The sequence below is a fragment of the Equus caballus genome, chromosome 6, assembly GCF_041296265.1.
Source record: "Equus caballus isolate H_3958 breed thoroughbred chromosome 6, TB-T2T, whole genome shotgun sequence".
Classification (NCBI taxonomy): Eukaryota; Metazoa; Chordata; class Mammalia; order Perissodactyla; family Equidae; genus Equus; species Equus caballus.
Genome location: NC_091689.1, coordinates 6,595,012 through 6,621,343, shown reverse-complemented (window position 1 = coordinate 6,621,343; position 26,332 = coordinate 6,595,012). Strand labels below are relative to the sequence as shown.

Below are 26,332 nucleotides of genomic sequence, written 5' to 3'. Positions count from 1 at the left end.
AGACCGAGGCTGTGCCTTTCCCGTTTCCCCGGGAGCCGGGGGCAGGGCCGGATGGAGAGAGGCTAGCTGGCCTTCAGCCTAGGGGCCTCTTTCCCAGGGGGACCCCACAGACTCAGGCACAAGACACATGCTTTCTTTTTCCTTCCTTTAATCTTAAGCAAAAGAGACACAGGGGTTCAAAAATAAAAATTTCTTTTCCCCCCTCCCAAACCTGTACCCCAGCTCCCACTGCAACCACGCCCTCCTCCCCAGCAGAAGCGAGGGCGCAGGCATCTCCCGCGGGGGAGGGGGAGGGCGAGGGTGTGCCGGTCTCTTTCCAAATATAAATACACGTGGCGGAGCTCCTGGAGGACCCTCCCGCCCCCGCGCTGGGCCCCCCTCTGAAGGTGCTTGGGGAGGGGGCGGGGCGCCAGGCACCGGCCGGCTGTGGTTTACTGCATCCGCTGGGTGTGCACCCCGCGAGCCTCCTGCTGCTCATTGTAGAAGAGATGACACTCAGGGTCCCCCCGGATGGTGGGCGCCCCCTGGATCAGCTTCCCCGTGTTGGGGTTCACACACCAGCACTCCCCGCGCTGCCCGTTCAGAGACATCTTGCACTGAGGAGAGAGAAGAGGAGGTCGTGAGGACGTCCCCCCCGCCACCAGCTTTCCTTCCTGCGCTCAACCCAACGGTCCACTGAGCCAGGAGCGTGCGCGGAGCCGGCCTGCGGGAGGATGCTTCACAAGCGTGAACATGCGCCAGGGGTTCTCGCCAAAACGCAGACTCCCATCCAGAAGGTCGGGGGACTTGAAATTTTGCACAGCAAAGAAGCTCCCATGTGATGCTGGTGATGCTGGTGATGCTGGCCCAGGGGCCACGCTCTGGCTAGCAAAGCTGCTGGGGATGCCCAAAGAGGAAAAGACAGCCCCACACACAGGGAGGGCCCTCCAGTGGGGGACCTAGTGTACTGGGGTTCAGTGACAGTGTGAGGTGACAAACGAATGTAATGGTGAAAGTCAGTGCTGGCACAGGTCGTCCTATGTGCCAGGCAATATGTTCAAATTCTAAACGCTGCTCGTTTCCGGTTTACGTCTAACATATACATTCATTTAATCTTCACAACCGCCTGGTCAGTTAGGTACCATCATTTCACCACTTTACTGATGACGAGGCAGAAGCCCAGATGACTGAAGTAACTTGCCCAAGGTCACACAGCTAATAAGAGGCATAGCTGAGAATGTAAACCCAGGCATTCTCGTCCCCGCTCTTCCTCATAAACTAATTCCTCTTGTAAATCCCTTTCATCACCCGGAAGGTACAGCACACGGACTGTTTTTCATTAGAACAGATCACTATTTCTTCTCTTCAACTCCATGAAGTAGTGGGCTTACACTTAGAGGGCACGTGCACAAATATATAGCTTTTAACACTAGACCGATGTTTAGAGGGCAAGATGCCGGGGCTGTGAAGGAGGTGGGGAAGTGAGACCCCCGAAGGGATCAGCAGAGCCCATCGCCCACCCCTTGGCTTCGCACATCTGCCCTTTGATCAATGCTGACTCCCCATTGGAACCATCAGCGGAGCTTCTGAAAATCCTGATGCCCAGAAAGCACCCAGACTCACAAAATCCAAATCTCTGGGGTGGGGCCCTGGCATCCGTACTTTGTAAGGCTCCCCACAGGATCCCAGTGTGCGGCCAGGGCTCTGAACCTCCACATGAAGACAGAACGGCGGTGGGGCACACTGCTCACTCCCTTCCTCCCTTAGTCCCTCTCTCTGCCTTAGGGGAAATGCACACGTGCTTGTTCTCCCTCAGAAGGGAGGAACTGGAGGAAGGGAGGAGTGGGCTAAGGTAAAAGGGCAACCGATCGCATTAAACATCCACTAAAATCACTGCAAACTCTGTGCGGATGTGTGAAAAACACCGACAATGTCAAGGGGCAGTACTGGCGACGCACGTCCCTCCCGAGAAGGCATGTGGATGGAGGGCAGCCGGCACCGCGCTGGTTTACCCCCACTGTCTTAATGTTCTCTGATGCACTTGTAACTGTCCTATTACCATCTTTAGAAATATTTTAAGTGGCATTTTTCCATCCCTGAGTCCCGTTCCCTAAGACACCTGGAAACCAGAGAGGCTGCTTGGTCAATGGTTGAAATTGGTGATTCTGGAAGTGTGGTCCCTGAACCATCAGCATCCCCTGGAAGCTTGTTAGAAATACAAACTGTTGGGAGCCAGCCCAGTGGCCTACTGGTTAAGTTCAGCATACTCCACTTCAGCAGCCCAGGGGTTCATGGGTTTAGATCCTGAGCGTGGACCCACACACCACCCATCAAGCCATGCTGTGGCAGCTTCCCACATACAAAATAGAGGAAGATGGGCACAGATGTTAGCTCAGGGTGAATCCTCCTCAGCAAAAAACTAAAAGAAATGCAAACTCTTGGTCCCCACCAGAACTCCTGAATGGCAATCTCTGGGGGTGAAGCCCAGGAATCACCTGCAGGCGATTCTGACACTCAGTACAAGTTGAGGAGCATGAGTGTGAGCCCACGTCTCTTCTCCAAGAGGCTCCCTCCCAACCGGATGCCAAGCGCTGATGGCCAGGTGGCTGGGTAAGTGGAGTCAGCCTCTGACAGGCCTGAGGCCAGGGAGGGAGGCCTCGCCACCCCCCCCCCCCCACTTCATGGCCTGGGAGCGGGCATCCCCAACCCCCTGACCCCCACTTCAGAAGTCTACGTCTCAGCTCTCAGCCCTCAGAGGATTCCAGGTGGGTGGGGCAGGAACAAGGCATACCCTGGGCCCAGGGCCGAGGAGATCCTCTCTCACCTGTTTGAGGTTGTACAGGCCATGCTTGTCACAGTTGGGAATGTGCAAGGAGTAGAGATGCTCCAGAGGGCCCCGCTCATCTGGAAGGCGCATGGTGGAGATCCGCTCCAGGACCTGGTCCAATTCCTGTTGGCAGGGGGTCTGGGGGCACAGACGATGCTTAGAGTAAGAATGAGCTCAACGAACACTGGCCTGGGTGCAGCCTCAGGAGAAAGCTTGGGCACGGGGAAGGGGCTTCCCCAAGGCCACACAGCCAGCTAGTGGAACCAGGGACTTCCAGCTCCTGGTCTGTGATCTCACCACCACACCATTGTGCCCCAGCCCACCCGCTAAAGGAGTCATATGGATGTGAGTTTTCGCTCCTCGCTCTGCGTCAATGGCTTTCAGAGGTCAACATGGGGTCTACTTGCAAATACTGAGTTCAGATGGTGTCTCTAGGGCATCTCTACCCCAACCCAGTGGCCCACACCCCATTCCTTTGCATCAACCCAACCAGGGCCAAGACCCCCGATAGCAGAGCTGAGCTGGCAAGAGGAAGCAGGTAGCTGAGCGAGAGGAGCACATCTCAACAAGAGAGAGCCACGTCCAAGTGGATCCGTCTTCATATCTAGCACCCATTTTCACTGCCTATGTCCCAAAGCCAAGCAGAAGTGTGGACGTTTCAGAAGGAGGGGACTTCAAGAAACCCCATGCCCAGTCCATTTCACAGCCAGAGACACTGAGGCCCCCGAAAGAGATACTGATTGGCCTGAAGGTCACTGAGCACATCAGTGGCAGAACCAGAAAGGGGAGTACTTTGCCTGCAGATAACACAGGACATGGATCTTATGGGTGCCCTCCCCAGCTGTAAGACACACCCCCCCCCCCCCCCCCCCCGTACATCCTCTGCCCTCTGACCCTGGCGGATGGCGGCCGCAGCTTCTTGGGCTCCTCCAGGACGACGTGGTGGTGTTTGCCACCTCTGCCCATCTGCCGGTGCTGCCCGGAGACCTTCTCCCGGTAGACGGCCAGCTCCTTCATGCCCGACTTGAGGGGCTTCCGGCCAGTTCCACCTCCACCTCCCAACGTGTTTGCCGTCCCATCCACGTGGTTCTCAACCAGGCCTCCCTCGGAGTGGTCATCGCCATTGTCTGCAGAGAGGAAGGGAAGAAGAGCTCCAGGTCCTGTTTCCAGAGAGACGGGCCTCCAGGGCCCGTCTGGACCCTGATCATGACAAAGACAGAGATGACTAACATCTAAGCAACTGTGGCCAAGCGATTGACACAGATCACCAATTCCAGTCTCACATCAACTCGGAAGCTGGCACTACTAGAGCCTCCCCCCCCCCCAGCCTTGCCAGATGGAGAAGTTGAGGCTCACAGAGGTCAAGATCACAAATTCAGACTTGGACGCAGGCTGTCTGACTCCAGAAAAATGCCTGAGACACCTACTCTGTTCCGCCCCCTCCTAGGCAGCTGGGGTGCAGCAGAGGAACACGGAAGGATGGACGTGTCCCAAAGGTCCTCACCATGGGAGGGGATGAGGTCCTTTCTGGGGTCTATCACAGTTCCCTAGAAAGACCTCACATACCCACCAGCCCCTAACCCCCGATTTAAGGTCTCCATCATTTATCCTCGGAAAAGCACGCACTGGCTGAGCTTTTAGAACTCGTGTGCAGCGATCACTGGGCCACGCCACATCTGGCAAGGGAGTGAGGAGGAGAGCCACGTCACCACTGGAAGCTCCAGTTTCCAACATCCCTGCCATCACTCTCCCTTTGCCTGTCTCTTCCTGTCCCCTAATGCTTTGCTCCTACGGCTGCCACCGCACTGCCCCAGGGACCCTGACCTGCCTCCACAGTTGTCTGTGCTAGGCTACCACCATACCCCATTACCCTGAGAGCCCCAGCAGCAGGACCTATGACCTCCTCAGCTTTGGAGTTTCATCTTATCACACGGTGTGTAGCCTCATCCACTAAGTCTCTTTTGACTGTCTCAAACCACCATCAGTCAGCCAGAGAGAGGCTCTGACTGTGTGCACAGCTCAGGCGGAGGGGGTCTGTGAGCCCCCAGCTGGTACAGGCTCACACTGGCTTAGGCACGTCCGGCTACAGGTGGGCCACAGAACAGAATGGCAGAGAAGAGTCGTAATCCGGGAGACCAGTCCCCGTGAGCTCCAGGGGAGCCGGGACTCAGCCAGTGCCTGGGAGACAGCAGAGCCAACAGGGCCTCTGGCCACGTGGCCTGGAGCAGCTCCCCTGCAGGTCCCGACAAGACCAGCGACCTCGGAGGAGCTGCTTCTAAACCAACCTGCACAGTTCCTCCTCTCCTTTAATGCGCCTTCAAAACTTACAGCCACAAAAGCGTAACTGAATGGCTCTTAAAATATTTCTCCACAAGAGTTTCAGGCAAGGTGCTTAGTACATGGTGGTCTCTAGTATGTGGTGGTCCCTGGTACTTGGTGATCCCTGGTACTTGTGGTGCCTAGTACTAGGTGGTCCCTGGTACTTCATGGTGCCTGGTACTTGGTGGCCCCTGGTACTTGGTGGTACCTGGTACTTGATGGTGTCTGGTACTTGGTGGTCCCTGCTACTTGGTAGTCCCCGGTACTTGGTGGTGCCTGGTACTAGGTGGTCCCTGGTACTAGGTAGTTCCTGGTACTTGGTGGTGCCTTTAGAGTTCAGGCCCAGTGGGGTGGGCTCAGAGGGTCCTGGCAAACCAGCGTTCAGTAGAGGTTTGCTCCCATCCCTTCCCTTCCTGCTGGCCTTAGGCCTGGGCAGCTCTCACGGGCCACAGCAGCATCCCTCAGAGCCCAGCACATTCTCTCCAGACTAGTGAGCACTGGTTACGAGGACACACTCAGGTTAAGTCCCAGCTCTGCTGCTGTTTATCCAGATGTATTTCTCCCACACGTATAACCTCTCTGTGCCTCCATTTTCTGAATCGTGAATTGTTGGAGAATCATAGTTCCTGCTCCAGAGAACTGTTGAGAGTATGTTACAGGTAGAGCAGTTAAGATTGGGCCTGGAGCACAGAAACCCTGTGTGTGTTGGGGGTGGTTAGTACTTCAATGATGATGAAGAAGACGCCGATGGTCTCAGTTATCTGTCACTTGGGTGATGTGGAACCCAACCAAGAGCCAGGAAGCAGAGAAGGACAAGCCTGTGAGCATCTCAGCTGTGAGAACAGCTGTCAACCGTCTGTGCCTTGTAAAGTGCTGGTGCCTTCCTCACGAGAGGCGGGGAGAATGGGCGTGGGAGGAACCCTGACTGTTGACAGCACGACCGCTTCACTGAGCCCGGCTTCTGGATATCTGGTGTCCAAGGCCACCGCAGAGGAAAGTCAACAGAATTCAAAGAAGGAAGGCATGTGGACAGTGGCAAGAAGTATCAAACGGCAGGGAAGAAAGAGAACACTAAAGAAATCAAACTTAGGAACTTTGGGGACATTTAGTGCACAGCAAACAACGCCACAACTACCAACAACCCCTGGCCACTTCCACATTGTGTAGACCAAAATGAAAGTTGTGTTGATCATGATGACGACCTTGGGATGTCCACAAAGCGGAGGAGGTTAACATGTCAAGTTGAAAAAAAAAAAAAACCTATCTATCCAAAATTGTTAAACTTTAGAAAAATAAAAATTGAAATATGTAAATGAGTAAGCCCAGAAAATTCTTCTGAATTCTGAAACCTGGAAAATTCTTCTCTCTAGATGGCTATTACCCCAGGGGCTCTGAGTGGCCTGGGTTTTACCATAAATAAACCAAGTGCAGCTTAAATCCTGTTCCAGAGGCCCCGATGCCACCTGCAGGGGACGGGTGACTTAAGGCATTCGCCACCAAGCAGGGTGGGAGTGCTAGTCCACCACATTCAATCAGACCCCTCAACCCGCCCCAAACTTTACTCACCCACCCGGCCCTCCCCTCTCTGCTCCTGGAGGCTGAAACAGCAGAAATCTAGGGGCCCCAGGAGACGTATTCCCAGTTCCCCTGCTCAGTGGCCCGCCACGCTCCGCAGAATGGGGACAGGAAGTAGCTGCACCTGGCTGCACAGATTTCCTCTGTCCCACTAGGTGCGCACAAGGTGACCCTCTGGGACTGGCCAGGCAGCTGGGCCGAGCACGAAGATCCCAGCTTCCCTCTTCATACACCCGAAGTGGCGGGCAGGAGGCTGGAGGAGAGGCTTGGGGGAGCCTGAGATGAACTTGGAAGAGAAATAGGAGGATCTGACTCAGGTAACCCTCCATCTCTTCACACTGACCCTTGAGACATAAGGCAGGTGTGGCACAAGTAGAGGGGGGACCACCCGCTTCTCCATCACAGGTCTCCTGCCACTTCCAACTTTACAGCTTCTCTGCATCTAGACCTGATGCGACAGCCTCAGGCCCTGTCCCCCTCCCTGCAGGCACTGCCCAGGGGACAGGAGGAGGAGAGCAAGGCGCCTAGGGAAGCCCTTTTCCCCTGCTGCCCTGGGAACCACCCAGGATCAGAGAAGAATAAAATGGGAACACCCGGGTTGCATCCTCACCCACCCTGCCCAGCTGGCTTCCTGCCGACAGAGGTGGAGAGAATTTCTGGAGGCCTCAACACCACTGCCAGCGCTCGGGGCCCTGTGTTCCGCTCACATGTAGCGAGACAAGACCAGGGCTCCAGGACCCTGATGGCGCAGCACACGCTACCATTCCTGGACCATCCCCTCTGCCGTCAGGAGGCCTGGGACTCTCAGAAGCTCACCTGCCTCCCCTCCTTTGGGAGGCTGCCTGCCTGCCTGCCCGAGGCTTTGGTTCAGACAGCGGTCTCATTGCGGCTGTAATTACACGTTCTCTGGTTGGAACAGGATGGGCGGCCCGTGTTTAGTTCTATCTGAGATCTTCTAGGAAGTCTCCACTCACCTGAACCCAATGCCTGGAACACCCTCTGGACTAGGGTCTCCCAACCTCAGCACCACTGACCCTGGGACCAGATGATTCCTCGTTGGGAGGGGTCTGTCCTGTGCACTGCAGGATGCTGAGCAGCATCCGGACCTCTTCCCACCAGATGCCAGGAGCACCCTCCCCAGGTGATGACAATCAAAAAACGTCTATGTACATTGCCAATTGCCCCTGGGAGGTGAACTCGCCCCTAGTTGAGAATCACTGTTCAGGAGTTAGGCTTTATCTAGATGCCTGGAAGTTCCCCAGGCCGGTGCTGAAGACCCCAGGCCCACGTAAAGCAGATCTGAGCTCTACCCCATTCCCCTCCCTTAGCTAAGACATTCCACTCCCATTCCCTTCCCAGACACACTTCCAGTCCATTAGTCCACCTTCCTGGGGGGATGGAGGCTGTCCTGGCATCCCAGGGGACTCCCAGCCTGCTCTCCCTCTTTGCCAAGCTCTCCCACACTCACCCCTGCCAGGGTCCGCAGGAGCATCCCCTGGCTGAGCCCACACCACGCTCAGGACCAGGCCCTCCCAGCTCTGGGGACACGTGTGACGGAAGAGAGGGGCACACAGACAGTGTGGGCTCAGCCTGCAGGCTCCAGGCGGGGCGGGCTGCTCATCATCAGACACAGCAGGCATGGTGCCCAGGGCCTGGAGAATGTTTTCATTTCTTTTAAAATCAGAAGGAAAAATAAGCTTTGTGGTCAATGAAAACGTCTTCATATGCAATACTGACATATTCGCAGTTATAAAATATGATTTAAAGTATTCTTTAATGAGTGCCCACAAAGGCAAGTGCCAAGAGCCCACGAAAGACAGCACGGCCCTGCTCCAGGCCCCAAGGACGGGGTCAGCCAGGCAGTCTTCTCCCGGGGGACGGAGCGGCTTCCTGTCCCAAGATGTCCCCACCCTCTCCGAGGTGAAGGTCCATTTGTCCACCTTCACGGAAGCCACCAGATTCATGGCTATGTTTTGTCCTTTTTCTTTACTGGTCTCATCAGTGCCAGCGAACCTGCCAGTAAGATGAGGAAACCCCCAGGCCGGTCTGCTGATGCACAGGCCAACGCCCCACGTCTGGAAGCAGAAGCCCAGGGAAGGGAAATGAAAGAGTTGACTGCGTGGAGCTCAGGAAGGACTGTAGGCTGGAAAAGCGCCCATTCCTTGACTGTTACTGTGCCCAGCCAAAGAGGCTCAAGAATTCAGGCTCCCGAGTCTAATCAGCTGACTGAACCCCAGCTTGACCACCTAGCTGTGCAGCCCTAGACAAGTTACTTAAGCTCTCTGTGCCTCCATTGCCCATCCATAAAACGCAAACAGCACCCTCCTCCAGTGGGTGGCCGGGAGGATTCCAAGAGATGCTGCATGCATAGATAGTGCCAGACACACGGTAGGAACACAGGGCTAACTGCTTCCATTTCTCCCCCCAGAGAAGTACCCACACAGCACCCCCACACAGAGCCAGACAAGGGCATTCTCCCACGTTACCAAGTTCTTCCCATACCTTCTCTTATAGGTGACAGGCGCAGCCTGCAGACAAACATTCCAGATGGAAAACTCCAGCTAGAGATGGAATTTGCCCTCAGAACAAAAACACCAAGTTGCATTTTTCTTCTGCCTAAGAGAGTTAGGTTCAGAATAATATTTATTAAGCAACCACTTATGTATGCAGCTCCGAGGGCGGCAGAGCAAGGCCACTCTGAGAAACGGTTCTCAGCAACTCAAATCACCTAACAAAAAGGCTTCTGGCCCATAGATGACTGACAGGACCCGCAAGGCCCCCAGGGAGCTCTCGCCCTGAGCGTGAGTAAGCATTAGCTGCTCTCCCCTGCGGAGCGACCTGGGAGATGGGTCAACACGGAGTTTCCCGATTATATCCAGAAAGTAAAGCTTTTCCAGAGAGAAGTGGGGGAGACAAGAGGGGGAGAGTTGAGTCCCAGACTCCTCTGTGAAGGGCTTGGAGACAGGGCAGAGTCGCATCCCGCTGTAGGTACCTGCTGCACCTTTCTGCCTTCCACACCTGGGGGAGCCGGAGATGAGGAGGGCTGATGGAATGAGAGGAGGCGGACAGTTGTCCCATTTTACAGACAGCAAACTCGAGGCCCAGAGGGCCTGCCATCGGAGTCTACAGGAGCACACGCCACATCTCTGCCATTTTCAGAGGTGTGTCACAATCGGCACAGGGTCCCCACACTGCCCTTCGACCCAGCCTTACTAATCCAGCCAAGGAGGGCGCTGGATGCTGAGAATCCGAAAGAACTTTGTGTCTACTTCTGTGCATTATTACTCTGCTTTTAAAGCTTAATTTTGGCAAAGCCCTTTCTTCCCCAACATAATCTGTGTGATTGTGGCACTGACGCCATTACTGAAGGGGTGAAAACCCTTGTGTCTGACGGATGCTCACTAGCATGAAACCGCACTTTCTCCTAATGCGATGCTCTGACCTCAGCGCTCCGTCCGACACTGGGTGATTCCTATCTAAGGGAGACGTAAAGCATTCTTAGGAAAACATGCCCCAAGAATCTAAAAGCACCCCCTATTCCTTCCTGCTCAGAGAGTGAGGCATCAGTCCGCACGCAGGCCTGGAGAGAAGAGGGCATCTTCCCCCAAACCATGTTCCTAACAGGTGGATGTGTCTCCTTTTTTCTTTCTTCTCAAGAAACCTGAGCCTTCTTCCAACCTTCTCCTTCGTCTGTCTCTTGACTATTGGAAATCCAAGAGCTGGGGCACCACAGACATGATCTAATCCAACCTGGAATCCATCACTACCTCCAGTGGATTCACCTCCAACAGGTGACAGCATTCCAGGCCCTTCGAGAATGGATCCAAGGAACAGGACAGAATGCTGGCTGCTTTCCTGCTTCCATCCTGCTGGGCACAGAACTCACTTGGCTCCTTCATTGTTGATTTCTCCTAAAATGCACTTAACCTTGACACATGTTGGGCAAAAGAATAAATACTACCTACCATCTTCCTCCTGCCACCCAGACAACTTCTGCGCTAACACCCATGGCAGTGGACAATTCATTAACAAATCCGAATGGGCAAAGGAGGCTAGGAGTCAAGAGCCCTAAAGTCCAGTCCTGGCTTTGCCACTTAGGATCACCCATCGTTCTAGCCAAATCTTTTAACCTTCCTGAGCTCTAACTTCTCAAGTCTGAAAAGTGGGAATAATAACTCTACTAAAGTGAAGGCTGCTACTCCCATCTAGCCTGTGGCCACTATGTTCAATAACACGGCCCACCAAGAGGCCGGGGTGGAAAATTCAGGCCATGCTGGGCAGCCAGGGGAGGCAGGAGTCAGAAATGGGGTTGGGTAGAAAGGGGAGCCTATTTGCTATTTTTCAGCTAATGTTTAACTGGAGGTCCCTGTCTCCCTAGGGAGTGACACTGTTTGTGTCTTCCTCCACCTCTTTTCCACAAGGTCAGAGGCAGCAGGTGGCAGTGGCGTCCCCCGCTGGAATTCTGAATAGTGCGTGCACGGATGTCTGCGGTGGTGTAGGGCTGGCACCTGGGACGCATTCCAGCTCAGTTACTGATGTTCTCCCGGTTGGTCCATCGACCCCCTGCTGACACCCAGCTTCATTCCAGACTCCCTTCCCATTCCTTCCCCGCTAAGGCCCTGCTCCTCGCAAGGGAGGCAGCTAAGCAGACCTGACATCTCTCAGGCGCCACCAGGTTCTGGAGAAATCCCTCTGGCAACAGACCAGCAGCTCCCCAGCATGGTTTTCAAACCAAAGGAGGTGGTTCCTCATCTCCGGATTCCCCTTGTGGTAGGAAATGAATGCAAGCAGCCTCCTGAGATGTTCCAGGCCCACAAGCCTTCCAGGTTCCATCACACAGGGCAGGCACTGGCCTTTCTCCTCTGGGGATCAGCTCCCTGCAGCCGCAGCGACCAGGAGTCTATCGCCCAGTGAGTGTCAAAGAACCAGTGAACTCTGCAGAGTGGACCGGCCAGCAGGCACTGCCACCGCCCTCACACAGGGAAGAAATTGCTGCTGGAAAGGACGCGTATGCAAGGAGGGCAGAGGGCCAACTACTTGCCGAGTCCCCCGAACCCTTTCTGGATTTCCTGTGGAACACCAGCTCTTGGGCTCAGAGCCTTGGCCAACCAGTTCCATCATGCTAAGAGAAGTGCTAGCCCGAAAGCCAGCGCTCCCAGGATCTGATCCCGACAGGACCGCCATGCCTGGGACTGAGTGATGCCAGGCAGGGGGTTTAAGATGTGAGGTTTCAAAGTGCTCATCTGTAACTCCAGGGAGTTAGACTAGGTGAATGGTTCCCAACTGTGGCTCTTCCTCAGAAATCATCTGAAGAGCTTGCTAAAAATAGAGACCTGGACTCCAGCCCCCAAGGCTCAGAGACAGGAGGCCTGGGCACGGGTCAAGGACTCTGTATTTCTAACAATCCCCTTCAAGCCCTGGCACCTCCAGGGCCCCATTCCTTTGCGATTCTCTCTCCTGCCTCGGTTTCCTGAAGAACTTCTTGGTGATGGAGATAGATCCCTCTCCTTTTCAAGAGATATGGCTTCACATACACACGTTGCAAAGACGCAGCCTCGGGAGCCCTTTCCATCCACTGACTCATGGCTTCATAAACAGACACACGTGTGCTTGGATGCACAGAGGGGCCCTTCTCTGCCAGGCATCACGGAGATTTCTAGAGCATGCCCTCACGTCGCCGTGTCCCCTCGGGCTCCCCCTGAGTGAGCAGAAACAGCATGGCCTCTGCAGAGCGTCCTGCCTATGAACTCTCCGAAGGGCTGCTTTATAAACACCAGGGTCACTCCTGGAATCGCAAAGACCAAGAGAGGGTCAGGGCTGAGGCAGACAGAGAAAACAAAACATGCTCAAACTCAGCCAAGGTCCTCTGGGACTCAGCCAGTCAGGCTGTCCTTGAAGAGCCAGAGAAATTGATATCAAGATGGCAAACAGCACTATCACCTTTCACTCCTTCCCACGGGTCCCAAACATTTCTCTCCTGGTCCAATGAAAGGTGCCGGAGAACCTGGCCAGGCGACCTACCTGCGGAAGGGCCCAAGTGAGTAGAGAGCAAGCTTTGCTGCAAACTTGGACCAGTGGCCATGGAAACGGGAAGAATGTGCCTGACCCAGCAGTTCTACTTCTCTCAGACATGTGCACAGGGGCACGTGCACAAAAGTGTGTATTACAGCATTTGTAGTTACAGAAAACGACTAGCAACCTGATCCAAAAGCCTTTCAATAGGTGAATGGATAAATGAAAATTGTAACCAATGGGCCACTGGGACCAATTTGAGCTGACCGCATCTTATCAACAGAGTGAGTTAAGAGTGGTCTTTCAGGAACTGAGAGTCAACCCCTTGTCCAGTTCAGGCCTACTGAGACCACCAACCCATGAACTGGGCCTGTGCAAATGCCAGACACATGATCTTTTTGACATCAAGGAGCTGAAAATTCCACCCTCAGATCAGGGTGATGCCGCCATTTTGTGAACATGCATCATACGAGGAGACATGAAGCTTGACTACGCTTGCACAGATCATCAGTTACCTACTTCTCCTCACCTCTCATCATCTATCTCCGCGCTTCGGACCACCCTGCCCTTCACCCTAAATTGTGCCCCCAGCCCTGGATCACGGAGACAGATTTGAGAGTGTCGCCTCCTGTCTCCTTGCTGGTCGACCTCACAATAAAGCTTTTTCTTTCCTCAAAGGCTGATGCCATAATAATCGTGCTTTTTATGCACCTCGGGCAGAGAACTCCCTCTTTGTGTGGTAACGAAATCAGTAAAGTAATATAATGTAATAATATACAGCAGTTAAAAAGCACAGCTCTGACCTGTGATCAGAAGCGGATCTCAAAAACCTAATGTCAGGGCCAGCCCAGCGGCATAGCGGCTAAGTTCATGCATTCTGCTTTGGTGGCCTAGGGGCTCGCAGGTTTGGATCCTGAGCGTGGACCTACGCGCCGCTTATCAAGCCATGCCGTCCTAAGTGTCTCACATGTAAAATAGAGAAGATGGACACAGATGTTAGCTCAGGGCCAATCTTCCTCAAAAAAAAACTAACGTTGATGGGGGAAGAAGTTGCAGAATGAAACCTTTTATGTACATTTTCAATTTGTTTTCAGAGAACAATTCTAGATATTGGTCATCCATTAGCAAGTCTGTTTAGCTGAGAAAAGGAAACACTAAATAATTCAGGCCAGTGGCTGCCCCGGGGGAGGAGGGACAGGGAGCTGGAGGCAGGTAGGGAGAGCCACCAGAGGAAGTTTTAAAAAATGACTTGAAGCTAATACGACAAAGAAATCAACCACTCCCAGTTCTGGGTGGCAACTTGGTGTTGTTATGTCATTCTTGTTACTTGTCCGCATTTGTAAAATTTTCTTTTAAAAAAGTCACCTCCGTCATTCCACCCACCCCTCACCCTCCTTGTCAAGCAGGGTTACTGGTCAACTTGGGGGGGCCTCTAAAACCCCACTGGCAGGAAGAGGATCAAACAGTAGTGGCATGGCCAACTTCACCACCACCCTGAGGCCGGTGCAGTGTCACCAGGGTCAGCTGTCCGCCAGTCAGGGTCTGACCGTGGGCTCCTGGCCAGGTCTCTTTGGCAAGAAGAACTGGGAAATGAGTCGGAGAAAAGACCTGAAGAGTGAAAGAGAGACACAGGGTCAAGGAGGGCAAGATGAAGAATCAAGATGGCTCAGACCCGAGAATGGAAAGCCAAGGGATGTGAGCCATAGGGGTGAGGGGGTCACCCAGCTGCAGAGTCGTGAAGGTGCCTCACGGCCAGTGGTGCTCGACGGAAGGGAGACCTTTCTGCTCCTTGAGGCCCAGAGAACTAAAACAAGTGACGAGCTGCAGATGGGAAAACAGTGCACAGATGTCCTCTGGTACAGTTTAGGAGGAACCCTTCAAGCAGGAAGGAGGATGGACAATATGGCCTCCAAGCACCCAAAGACTGCTTGACTGAGTCAAGGAAGGGCATCACTGGGCGAAGCACTCGTGTGATTTGACTCGGCTTCCTTCGCAGCTCTCTAGCCTGCGTGCGCTGGCAAGAAACCACGGGTCCACGTCTTTCCCACCTCCTCCAAAGGATGGAAGCTTCTTGAAGACACGAACTCAGACTTAGCTTCCATAGAACTTTAAAGAAAAGCACACATCATGAAAGGAGAACAGGAAGGGAAACACTGTGTGTGCTCAGTTTACTTTTTTGGGAGAAGAGATTGTGCTTTCTTCTTCCAAGAACGAAGGAGGAGGAAGCTCTGAAACTTACTTCCGTGACTTTAGTGGCCATTATTTCACATCAAGATCTTCCCAAGAGCCCTGGTCAAAAGGCTGAAAGAGCCGCCTATTTATGTGCATTAGATTTACATACATTTCTGCGGATTTGGTTTCTTCTCAGATAATAGTCAATGTTTTTAAATGCTTTTCCTGCTTCCCTCCAGGGCGGTAGGACTATCGTATTTTTATAGTTAGTCTCATGGCTTGCACACAGTATGTGCTCAACCAGCGTTTAAGCATTAGGAAGGCTGACTATCCAATGAGCATCCCACACTCTCTGGCCCAGAGTGTCGTGTTCGATTCCTTCTTTCTCTCACTTTTCTGGCCTCTCCCTCACCATCTAGGTCCCAGAGCCTCAAGAGTGGTAGGAATAAAGAAAGGCAATGAGCAAAAAGAAGCATGAGGTGGAAGAGAAAGGACACTTCCCTCTCCCAGGACCCTCATTCAAACAACTGTCCTTATACTCAGCTCAGATGCTGCTGTGTCGCCACAGACTGGCTCCCATAGAACAGATTAGGTCCCCCCCAGGCTCTCCTCCCACCGTCCCCTTCTGCCCGCCTCTTCTCCATCCCCACAAGACTGCTCCCAGATACTCCGGGCCTGACAAACTGAATCCAGAGGATGCAAAAGGAAACTAAAAGCTTGCAAAGATGTCCAGGATTGCCGGCCACACTCTCAAAGCAGCACAAGAAGCGTCCTGAATATAAATAAGTGTCTTTAAATAGGTCACGATGCTTTTCTTTTGCTTCCACTAAAAGTTCACTGATTTTGTCTGATGTAATACGGCATCCCATGAGTCGTCTTCATCAGTTACGCTCTCTTGGGTTAGAGACAGCAAACCAAACCAGAGACAACCAGCAGCACCTCAGGGAAGAATCTTCACCTCTGGGGCATAAATGGGCCACAGGCAGCCGTCAGCCATCGGTAGGACCAGGAGTGACAATGGTACCAAAGGCCATGACTGCCCACTGGAAAACCCTCCACCACTGACTCCATTCTGGACTTTCCAAAGCAAAACCAAGCCCCACCCCGTGGAAGACGCCACACCTCCTAACAGGGCTCTTAAGTGCCTCTTGGTAATAAACTTGGCCAATCAGAAAACATCTGAAAACAGGCATTTGCCTTCTCCCCCTGTGTGCTGAGATCAGGAGGAGGAGCCGGGCCAGAACCCATAAGACACCGCTGATTATCTGAGTTTCTGTGCGAAGTCGTTTGTGTACATAAGCCCGTCTTATCATCAAGCAATCACATGAGGTTGATAATTTCTTATCCCCTCTCACACCTGACAAAAAAGCCATGGGGGTTGAGGCCAATGGCACAAAGTCACGTACTCAATGGCAGAGCCAAAACCAAACCCAGGTTGTTTCGCTTCATAGCTCTTAATCAACCAGAATGGCATCTGTTCATTGGAGTCGCTCAAGGAAAAGCTCCCAGCAGAGACCTTCTAACCCCAGCACTTCACTTCTTCCGCTCCCCTCACCTCGCCCCTCCCCCTCTCCACAGGCCCTTTATCTTCCCAGGGAAGGAAGCCATCAGTCATATACCAGCTGGCCCCGCCCCACTTCCAAAGCCTTTATGATCCAGTAAACCCGTCGCACCCCCACCCCCTTTATCCTGCCTGACCCACCTCCTGCCACTGTTGCCATAGAAACTATCCGGCGTTATCAGGCAGTTGCAGGCACAGGGAGCGGGGGGAATTGCCATTTTCATTTTATCTTGGCCTCAGGCACTTGAGAAAGCAACTTCACCATCCAGAGGCAACTTGGCACCTCCATCCAGAAGTCCAGACAATAGCCCGAAAAGAAACTTCCTGGGGCGTCGCATAAAGGAACATTTTTGAGAAGTTATGCCTTAATTACTACCTCCCAGGGCAAAGGAGCATTTCCAAGCAGCAGTATATAATTCACTGCTTCTTTGCATGTGTGAGTCTGATGGAATGGAGCCCTGCAATGAGAATCTGGAGACCCAGACTCCGTCCTGCTCTGCTCCGGGCATTCTGGTCTGTGCCTGCCTTGGCATTTGGACCTGAATGCAGCCTTGATTTCTTCATCTGTCAAGGGGGAAGAATCCTGAGGCTGAAACAGTGCTGAAAAGAAAACCTATGGGCACTTTGGTAGAAGCGGGTGGTGTCTAGAAAAAAAGCAAATTTAACTAGCATTATTTTGCCATTTCTTCTGAGGTAGACGCTTTACAATGCAACTCGGATCCCTCCAGCTAGAGGTCCCCATCTCAACTGCTATCAGGCTGGGACACACTGAGCACACTCTTCTTGCCCACTCCCATCCCCCCTCCCTAGTTCCCCAAGGCTTTCCTGGGCTCAGCGCCCCTCCCCTGCTCGGAGTTTGGCTCCCAGAGCTCAGTTCCTTGAATGAACACAGACTGACACACCCACGCCCATCCACTAAGTAGAAACCTCCCCAGGCTCTGCCAGGGCCAGCCGAAGCAGGGCCTGCGGGCCAGTTCTCCGGCCAGGCCGCTGGAGGCCCGCCAGCCCTGCCCCCTTCTCCCCAATCTTCACTCCTGCCCTGCCTCCCAGCAGCCAGGAAGAGATGTGGGGCTGGCGGCCAGAAGGGGCCCCAAGGGCTGCCAAATGCCCCCTCCCCCCTACAAAAAAAGGAGGAAAGGAAGCAATTCCTAACGACAGTCGACTCTGTACTTCTTTCCGGGGGACCCGGCTTTCTGAGCAAGGTCTCCCTCCGCGTCCTGACTGACACCCAGGAGCTGGGCCAGCCCAGATCTTCCCTGGCTTTGTGAAGGAACAGGAGTGATGGACGGGGAGGAGGAGAGAAGGGTCGAGGGTTAGCAGCCAAGTAGGGGGAGGGGCATAGGAGGATGGTCTGTTTTCCAGTAGAAAAAAAGTCTCCTGTAGCCCCCACACTCTACCCATTGTGGGGGGAGCGTGGGGGGAGTTACTCTGAAACCTGAAAGCCACAAATGCCTCTGGACCAGCTACCTCATCTGTAAGTGGGCTTCTCCTCCCCCAACCCCCACCACAAAGGCCCCCAGAGTCTAAGGGGGCCGGCCACCCCAGATTCCCAGTGCCAAGGCTGTGCTTTGTCCCGACCATCCTGGGTGTCACCACAAGCAATGCTGACCCCCCGAAGACTGGCAGCCACCTTCCGGGGGCCTCACCTCCATGAGATGCCTGAGAACCCAGTCATCATGTCATTGTGCCCAGACAGGCCACCACTCAGAGGGCTTTCCGGACCACAGACGGAATCGGACATTAGGAAGAACCCCAGCGCCCAGAAAACACCCCACCCAGCGTTCCTGCTGGGAACCCCCAACCCCCAGGAAGTGAGAGGCTGCTCCCCCGCTCACTTAGAAGCGAGGTGAACTCTGGAGTGAGGAAACGTCACTTTCTGGATAAAACGTCCAGTTTCTTTGCCAGGATCACGTTCAACTTTCTGGCACTCCAAGCGCAGACAGGACGGATCTGAAAACCCATTTTCTCCGAGCAGGAACTGGGCACCACGGGGTCTTGCTGGCTTTGGCAGCCCAGCCAGGGCCCACCTCGCACACGCCGTATTGCTAAGTGTGTGAGGACCGGCTCGCTTCCTCTGTGAGCCTGTTCCGGAGCCTGGGTCCCCGCAGGCTTCCTGGGGGGCCGTCCATGGAGAAAGGAGCTCCCATCGCCAAGAGGTGGCCTCAGGGATTCTCCAGCCCTCAGACCACGGGCAGTGGGATGGCTGGGTCCCACAGGCTGGCTGGCCAGGCGGAGGCAGACCTCAGGACTGTGTCACCTGCTCAGGAGCAGCCAGGTCAGCGCACGTACCCTGTGTCTGAACTCTGGGGCCACCTCTGCCCCCAGTCTAGGCACTACAGAGTGAAGCTCCCACGCCAAGAATGGTCAGTGCCTGCACTAGGACACAGGCCTGAAGCAGAGTTTCACCACGCTTTCTACAAAGGGCTTCGCTACAGTCTGCAGGAGCAGGTCCGAGGCGTGGAGCTCACCATCTTACAGGTGAAGAGAGGACACCAAGGGACTTCTTACAAAAAACCCCAAGTGCTCAGGCTTGAGAAGTACTATCTATCTTATACACGCACGCACGCAGGCACGCAGGCGCGACCCTGTGGAGCTGGTCCCATCAATGCCCGCCTCACAGAGAAGGAAGCTGGGGCTCAGAGGGAATACATCTCTTGCTTCAGGTGAGCAAGATGCTAAAAAAACCGGGCTTTGAACCGAAACAACTTCACACCCGGAGGAGGCCCCTTACTGCCGAGGGATGGCCTTCAGCCATTCGAGTGGCCCGCACCCATGTGGCCTTGGCTTTAAAGGCCAGCTAACTAAGCGTCAGAGGAGATGGCGCTCATCACGATGGAGGCGGCCAATGTGTATGAGGACCTGCTAGTCCCAGGCACTTTCCACCTCCATTTCCAGAGCTGCCGTCTCATGCAGCCCATTTAAGAGGTACAATTTCACCACTTCACCAACAGGAAAGGCCCTCGCTCCTCATCACCCAGGTTCTCGGAGACAGGTCTGCGCTGGAACCCAGGTCAATCTGACAGCAAAGGCCAGGCTGTCTCCACCACCATCTGCTGCCCACCAGCTCTCCTCTCCAGAGGCACCCCGGGGCCCTCTTGTCTCTCCTGACTCTGCACACTGGCCACTTCCATTTCTGAAGTCCCCAAGCGCCAGGATTTGGGCCAATCAAAGGAGTCAAGGGAATACAAATAACGGAATCTGGCAGCAATGAACTGTGGCCTGTCCATCACCTGCACATGGCAGGCATCCAGGAACAAAGGCTTTTTCTGCCAAGAGCCCCACTTCCTTGCTTGGCCCACGGAGGCAGATGGATGCAGAGGCCAAGGAGCCAGGTCTGTCCCTCATCTCATTACTTACCTGCTAAGGCGCCCCTTGATGGGGCCCCAGAGTCCACACCTGCAAAAGGGAGGTGAAGAGCCCCCCTGGCAGGGTGCTGTCCGCCAAGGAGACAAAGCAGGCAAAGAAGTCGGTTCCTAACAGGAACAGACAGACGCAGGACGCTCGAGCTCCCAGCGCCTGCCTGCCACCTCAGCAAACGCTGGTCAGAGATGGCAAGGAGGAGCGATGGGCCTGGAACATCTGCCAGCCAGATCACTGGTGACTTAAAAGTAGAACCTCACTCTTCTCTGCCTCGTTTCAGCAGAAGCAGCCTCAGTACGAATCCCCTGAGGGGTCTATGGCCACCTCCCTACCCGAGCCGGCCCCGGCCCTGCCCTCCTCATGGAAGAATCATTCCTGCCTCAAACACTCCGGTCTCCAGTCACTTACGTGATCCCCCTCTAACTGGACTCGGGGAAGGCTGGGGCCATCCATTCCCAGGCCATTTCCTCAAGCCCTGCCCACCTGCTTCGCGTCCAGCCAGGTGTCCTAGACGGGGCCACAGTGGGGGAGGCGTGGGAGCGAGGCCGGTCAGACAGGTTGGGAAGACAGGGTGGAGAAAGTGGGGGGCTGGCGACACAGGGCGCAGGGAGCACAGGGGAGAGAGGGACAAACTAAATGCCGTCCCTGCAGAGGGACTCTCTTTAAAAACAATAATGATTTGTTTGGGTACAGTGTTGTAGCGTGAGAGGAGAGCTAACAAGAGCAAGTGTGGGTACAGCGTGTGGACCCTCTGCTCCTCCCTCACACCCCTCAGCAGCCCCCTAGTGCCCCCCACCCTCCGTACTGCACTCCTGTTCTGCATCCCATCAGAACCAGGAATTTTCAGAAGTCCCTCACATCAAACATAGCAATTGCACGTCCCGTTCTCCACGTTGGAGAACAGCTAACCTGAGAACCAGGTAGAGGCCAACCCGACAGCTGGGCCAGAGCAGGGCTTCTCTCAAAGCAAGCCCTCAAATGCTCCACGATGGGTGATGGACCACACTCCGCCTCAGACATCCCACAGACATTTTTATTGAACTAATTTCCATGGAGTCCCCTAACCCAAAGGAGTAACTTGCCCCAAAAAATTATTTTAGGGGACTGGCCCAGTTGTGTACTGTTAAGTTCGCACACTCTGCTTCAGTGGCCCAGGGTTTGGATCCCAGGTCTGAACCTACACACCACTCATCAAGCCATGCTGTGGCAGTGTCCCACATACAAAATAATACAACATGGAGGAAGACTGGCAATGGATGTTAGCTCAGGACCAACCTTCCTCACCAAAAAAAAATAAAAAAAAAGTAAGGCTCACTGCTGAAGTAAGCCAAAAGTGAGAACCATCTAAGACTCCCTTCTCCCTTTGCCTGTCAGGAAACTCAACAGTCCAATTTGGTCGAGAACCACTACACAGACAGACCCTCACGATCACAACAGATGGGTTCTTCTTTCCCCCCAGAGTCCACCACCTAGTCTAATTCAGAAATTCCTCAGCCCTGTTTCTGTTTTTGTAAGATCTTTTGACATGGTTATATAGGATTATTTCCTCAAATGTCTTGTCAAAGGAATGGATGGGGTCATCATTACCATACAAAGGGGACGCTCTGGGGGAACACTTTGGACATAAATGGCAATTGGGGAAGGAGACTGCAGGCAAAGCCCCTGATTCTGGAACCTCCTCAAACCCCAGCCTCCACACACCGCCGGCTCTGCTGGTTCGAGGCCAGAGAGCAGAGCCACGCCCTGCTGCTCCCGCGTGGCCCTCGGCTCCCCCATCTCCTTCCAACGCCCGCGGTGACTCAGGAGCAGCAGCTTAGCAGCGCAGGCTCTGGGTGTTCCGTCCAGAAGAGGCGAGGAGGGTGGCAGGCAGGGGTGCTAGCAATCAGCGACAGAGGGTCCCACTCATTCCCGGAGTCTATTTTACGACTTTGAACTCGGTATGCAAATTTATGCAAAACAAGATGCAAAGCAGCGCCGCGAGCCAGAAGTCGCGTTGCCTCTCTCCCCTTTTTTGAGGCTGCGCTGAGCCACAGTAAATCAGCGCTGGCCCCCGCCCCCGCCCGGGCCCGCTCCCGCTCCCGCTCCCGCAGCAACTGCAGACGCGGGGCCTCCCCAGGCCGCCGCCGCCGCCGCCGGGCTCGGAACGACCGCGCGTTTCCAGAGCACCTTTCTCTGCGCGGCGGCTCCGCCCCTCGGCATAATCCCGGGCATTGTGCGCGGCGGAGGCGGCAGGGGGATGCTGAGCGAGCCCGTCCAGCCGGCCCAGGCCCTGAATTCTGAAAGGGCCCGGCCGGGCCCAAGCCCGCTTCCTCTTCCTCCCCGGCATTTCTAGGCACTTTTGTCCCCTCCACCACCAAACACACCCTCGCACTTTTCAAGACCAGACCAGGCTGAGCTTAGGGTCCCCCTGCCATTTTTTTTCCCCCAGGCCCACCCACTCCAACCACCCCCCCCCCCGCCCCCGTCTGACTTCTGGGTTTCTTGGAACCAGCCAGTAACTCCCAGCCCATCACCCCCATGGGATGCGGGCTCAACACCCGCTGATGTGCCCACCCCCACCCCCTGCATCTCAGCCATCCCCAGGAAGCCAGCAACCAGCCCCTGAGTCCTGGGAACAAAGACAAAAGAGCTAAGAGCAAAGCCGGAACTGCTGGGGTTTGCTGCCTTGAAATAAGAGGGTATGCTTAAAATTCTCAAAGGCAACCTGCTCAAAGAGGAATGCAGGCTGGGATATGGGGGAGGGGGGGGGGCTCATTCTTCAGATGGGGGAGAAGAAGGGATGAGAGAGCCAGCGTAGGAGGCGGCAGCATTCAGGGCTAAGGTCTCATCCGGGCTGTGTTCAGTCGGCACCCCCCACCCAGCTGGGACTCCAGCACTCTCCATGCAGCGCCGCCATCCCAGCGGCAGCCCAAGACCCTCTCCTGCACCGAGGCCTCAAATCTTGCCCCCTCTCTTCCCTGCAGCCCTGCAAGCCCAGGCTCCTGCTGTGCCCCCTCTCCTCAGCCCTGCTCTCGCCTCAGACACCCTGCTCTGGGTCACTTCTTTCCAGGGTGCCCCTCAGCTTCCAACCCCCCCACACACACCTTGGTGTCCCCTCTTCCCAGCCTGGAGCACGAGAGAAAAATGCGGAAGGCGTCTGTCTGGGCATGGGGAGGAAAAGGCTGAGGAGGCAGCTGGGGCGAGCTGGCCGAGAGGAGTCCCATAACCAGGCAGAAAATCCAGAGCGACATTCTTCCCATGAACTCACGCCATTGTCCCCGGGCGCCCCTGACAACACCCCCCTTGAGGCTCCAGGGAGGGTGGAGTGAATGGGGAGAATCTCCCCCATCGGCTCCCTTCCCAAGACCCGAACTTGCTTCTGGGTCTGGGAAGCAGGAGAGTCCGTGTTCAGCCTGAGAGGCAGAGGAAAGAAGAGGGAAAAAAATCCTCAAACGTTTAGCAAGGACATGAGCCACGCACTTTACCAAAACAGTCAAAATCCAAACGATCCTATGAACTTGGAGGCATTTTGAAAAATTCACCCTGCTGAGGAAGATGTTTAGTTTGTCAGAGTTCAGCTCAGAAACCACAGGCCCTCCCTGGTGGACCACGGGGTGCGAAGAGAGATGGGGGAGGAACGCAGGCCTGGGGGACCGGCCCCCACCGCGAAAGGACCTTTGCCGAGTCTGTTCCTTCTAGTATTACTTTCTAAGAGAAGCGGGGGTTCACTTCGAGGCAGGCTGGGGAGGGAAGCAAGCCCGAGGTTTTCTGGGGGGTTCGGCTCCCAGGAAGCCCCAACTTGCTCTGCACTCAAGGTCAAAATGTGCCAGAGACATAGAAGAAAGATTTCAACTCTGACCCCTAATTCCATTCTCAAGGAGAACAGTGAAAAACACAATAGCAGGCTGGGGCGGGGGCGGGGGCGGGGGGGGGGGGGAGCGGTTTGTAGAACGATGGAAGAAGCTGAGAAGCAAGCAAGAATGTTTTCACTTTTTTTTTTTTTAAGTTCGAGAAACTTAGACTCGCTTGCTTTTTAAACAACAGCGGCAGGCAGTGGACACATTTCCCCACCGTCACCAAGAGAAAAGAAAATAATTACGGCTTCCTCCAGACCACGGGGGCAGGAGGCTTTCGTAACTTAAAAACAATAAAATAAAATAAAATAATAAAAGTGAGATCCTTATAGCCTGGTCGTGTCCCTCTCAAAACTTTGGGGGGAGGGCCCTTTACAAAGAACCTCGGGGCCCCCATTCTATCGCATAGGAAGAGGTCCCTAAAATTAGGACGGGGGGCTAACACCTCGCTCCAGTAAGAGGACTCGCGCCCACGACCCGGGATCCGCCTGCCCTCCCCCGGGGCCCAGATGCTGAACTGGGCGGCTGCTGCCCCCGCCCCGGGACCCCGGCCGGCCGCCCGGCTCAAGTTACATGGACTCAACTGCTGGGGTCTCTTCCTGGCCTCCGGAAGGTCCCTCTTTTATTGTTCACCCAACACAGAGGCAAAACCCTTCTTCGTTCTCTATGCAATATAGCAGCGTTCGTTTTCATTTTTCTCTTAAGCAACCCACCCTACAAAGCACCAAGTCCTTTCTTCCCACCTCACAATCCCAGGAAGAAGGTCCCTCAACGTGCTGGCGCCCCTCTCTCACTAGAGGTCCCTGGTGTCATCGGCACCGCCAGCCTCCGCCACCCGCCCCCCCCCGTCCCCCTCCCCGCCCCCCCCCCCCCCCCCCCCCCCCCCCGGCAGCGTCCTCCACCAGGACCTTTCCAGGAACCTTCGGTCGGCGGTCACCGGCTCGAGTTGCGCCCAGATCAGTCTCAAGCTCCCAGTCCTACAGATCTGACCAACAACCTCCCCAGTAAATCTCCCCTCCAAAATAGAAGTCAGGGTACATTCCACCCGGGGAGGGAAGACTGTGGTAACAGAGATGCCTTCCTCTCCCTAATTTTCGCCACCAAATGAGTAGCCAGGGCTCTCGCGCACGTTCTAACTCCAGGTCCGCTCCCGGGGCCTGACTTTCGGGTCCCCCTCCAGTAATCCCCACAGCTGGTCCAGGACTCGGCTCTCCCTCCGCTCAAACGGCCTCCGAGATCCCGCCGCACACTCCTTCCCTACAGAACGGCCGCCAGCCAGGCTGCCCCGCCGCCCTCCAAGTTTCTCCGAACTCGCCGTCCCAGCCGCGTTACCTGCAACCTGCTCGGGGCTGGCGCCGTAGTCGGCGTCGCGGCGCTTTTCGCAAGTGCCCTCGCCCAGGACCAGCGCCTGCAGGGGCAGCTCGGAGCCCGGGTGGGGGTAGCAGCGCAGCCCCTGGGCGCAGCGCGGGGTGTAGACGCCGCACGCCTCGCCCTCCAGCCGGGCGCACACGGAGCAGCAGCCGCAGCCCGGCTCCCGGACCAGCTCGGCGCAGGGCGCGCGGGCGTCGCCGGCCGCCCCGGACTCGGTGGCGGGCGGCGCGGCGGGCGGGGGGCCGCAGGCGGCGAGGCGCTCGGGCGTGCAGGGCGGGCAGCGGAACAGAACCTCGGCGCGCGCCCCGCGGCCACCGCCGCCCGCGCCCAGCAGCAGCAGCAGCAGCAGCGGCGGCGGAGGCAGGAGCAGCGGCAGCGCGGAGCCGCCCGGTCTCGGCAGCATGTTGGCGGCGGGGAGCGCGACGGCGGCGAGCGAGCGGGCAGGTGGCACGGCCCTGCGAGCGCGGGAGCCGCCTCCTCGCTTCTTTCTCCTCGCCGGCCGCGGCTGCCGGGTCCTAAAGGGCCCTGCTTCTCCCCGCCCCCTGCCTTCTCCCCTCCCCCTTTTGGAGACCACCCCCTTCCCCCGACACTCCCGCGCGCCGGCCTGTGAGTGCGCGCACGCCCACTCGCCCACCCCCGCTGGGTTCGCTGCGCGGTGGGTAGGCTACTGCCGCTGGCCTCTGTCCCGCCCCACCCACCTACCCCGGGCTCCCTGACTCCCGGAGAATAAGAATAACTTGGGGGCTTAGGTAGGACGGGCGCCGGAGTGGAGGAGAGGGGGTGCTTTTGTCTCCCAGTTTCAGTTCCTTTCGGAAGGACTTGGTTTGCGCGCTTCCCACGTGGCCGGCACCGGGCTAAGCGCTGGGGGAATGCAAAGGACAGAAAGCATCGTCGTGACCTTCAAGTAGATTTCAGTCCGCTCCCACCAGCTCCCTCCATCCTGGGGTTTTCACCCACCGCTGACTTGTTACTGGGGGCAATGACTTTGCCGTCAGTGAGTCCGGAGGAGGTTCACATCCCCTGTTCCAGCCTAGCCCCAAAGAGCCCCTCTTAGTGACCGCTGCAGTCTTCCAACCCCCAGAGCATCTGGGAACGTGTTAGTACCAGAAACGCAATTTCTGGATACTAAGAAACGTGCTCCCCTCCTCTCCGCCTGCTCTGTCCCCTCCCCCCAAAAGCCATCCCTTAGAGATCTGGGTCCCTCTCCACAGATGCTGCAGAAGGGGTCCCAGAACACCCTGCTTCAGGGGTCTTGGAGAGATCAGATCACCGTCCAGGTGTGAGAGAATGTCCTGGAATAAGGTAGATTATAGCTCTCAGATG

At 55.5% G+C, this 26,332-nt stretch overlaps 1 protein-coding gene across 1 annotated transcript; it reads right to left on the bottom strand.

Moving 5' to 3' along the window:
* Positions 1-131: 131 nt before the first annotated feature.
* On the bottom strand, positions 132-25,556 carry IGFBP2 (insulin like growth factor binding protein 2). Its single transcript, XM_023642295.2, has 4 exons — positions 24,971-25,556; positions 3,701-3,933; positions 2,804-2,944; positions 132-596 (listed from the first exon to the last, which is right to left on the bottom strand). Exons 1-4 carry the CDS (start codon positions 25,410-25,412, stop codon positions 432-434), a joined length of 981 nt encoding a protein of 326 aa, XP_023498063.1. The 5' UTR covers positions 25,413-25,556; the 3' UTR covers positions 132-431.
* Positions 25,557-26,332: the final 776 nt, after the last annotated feature.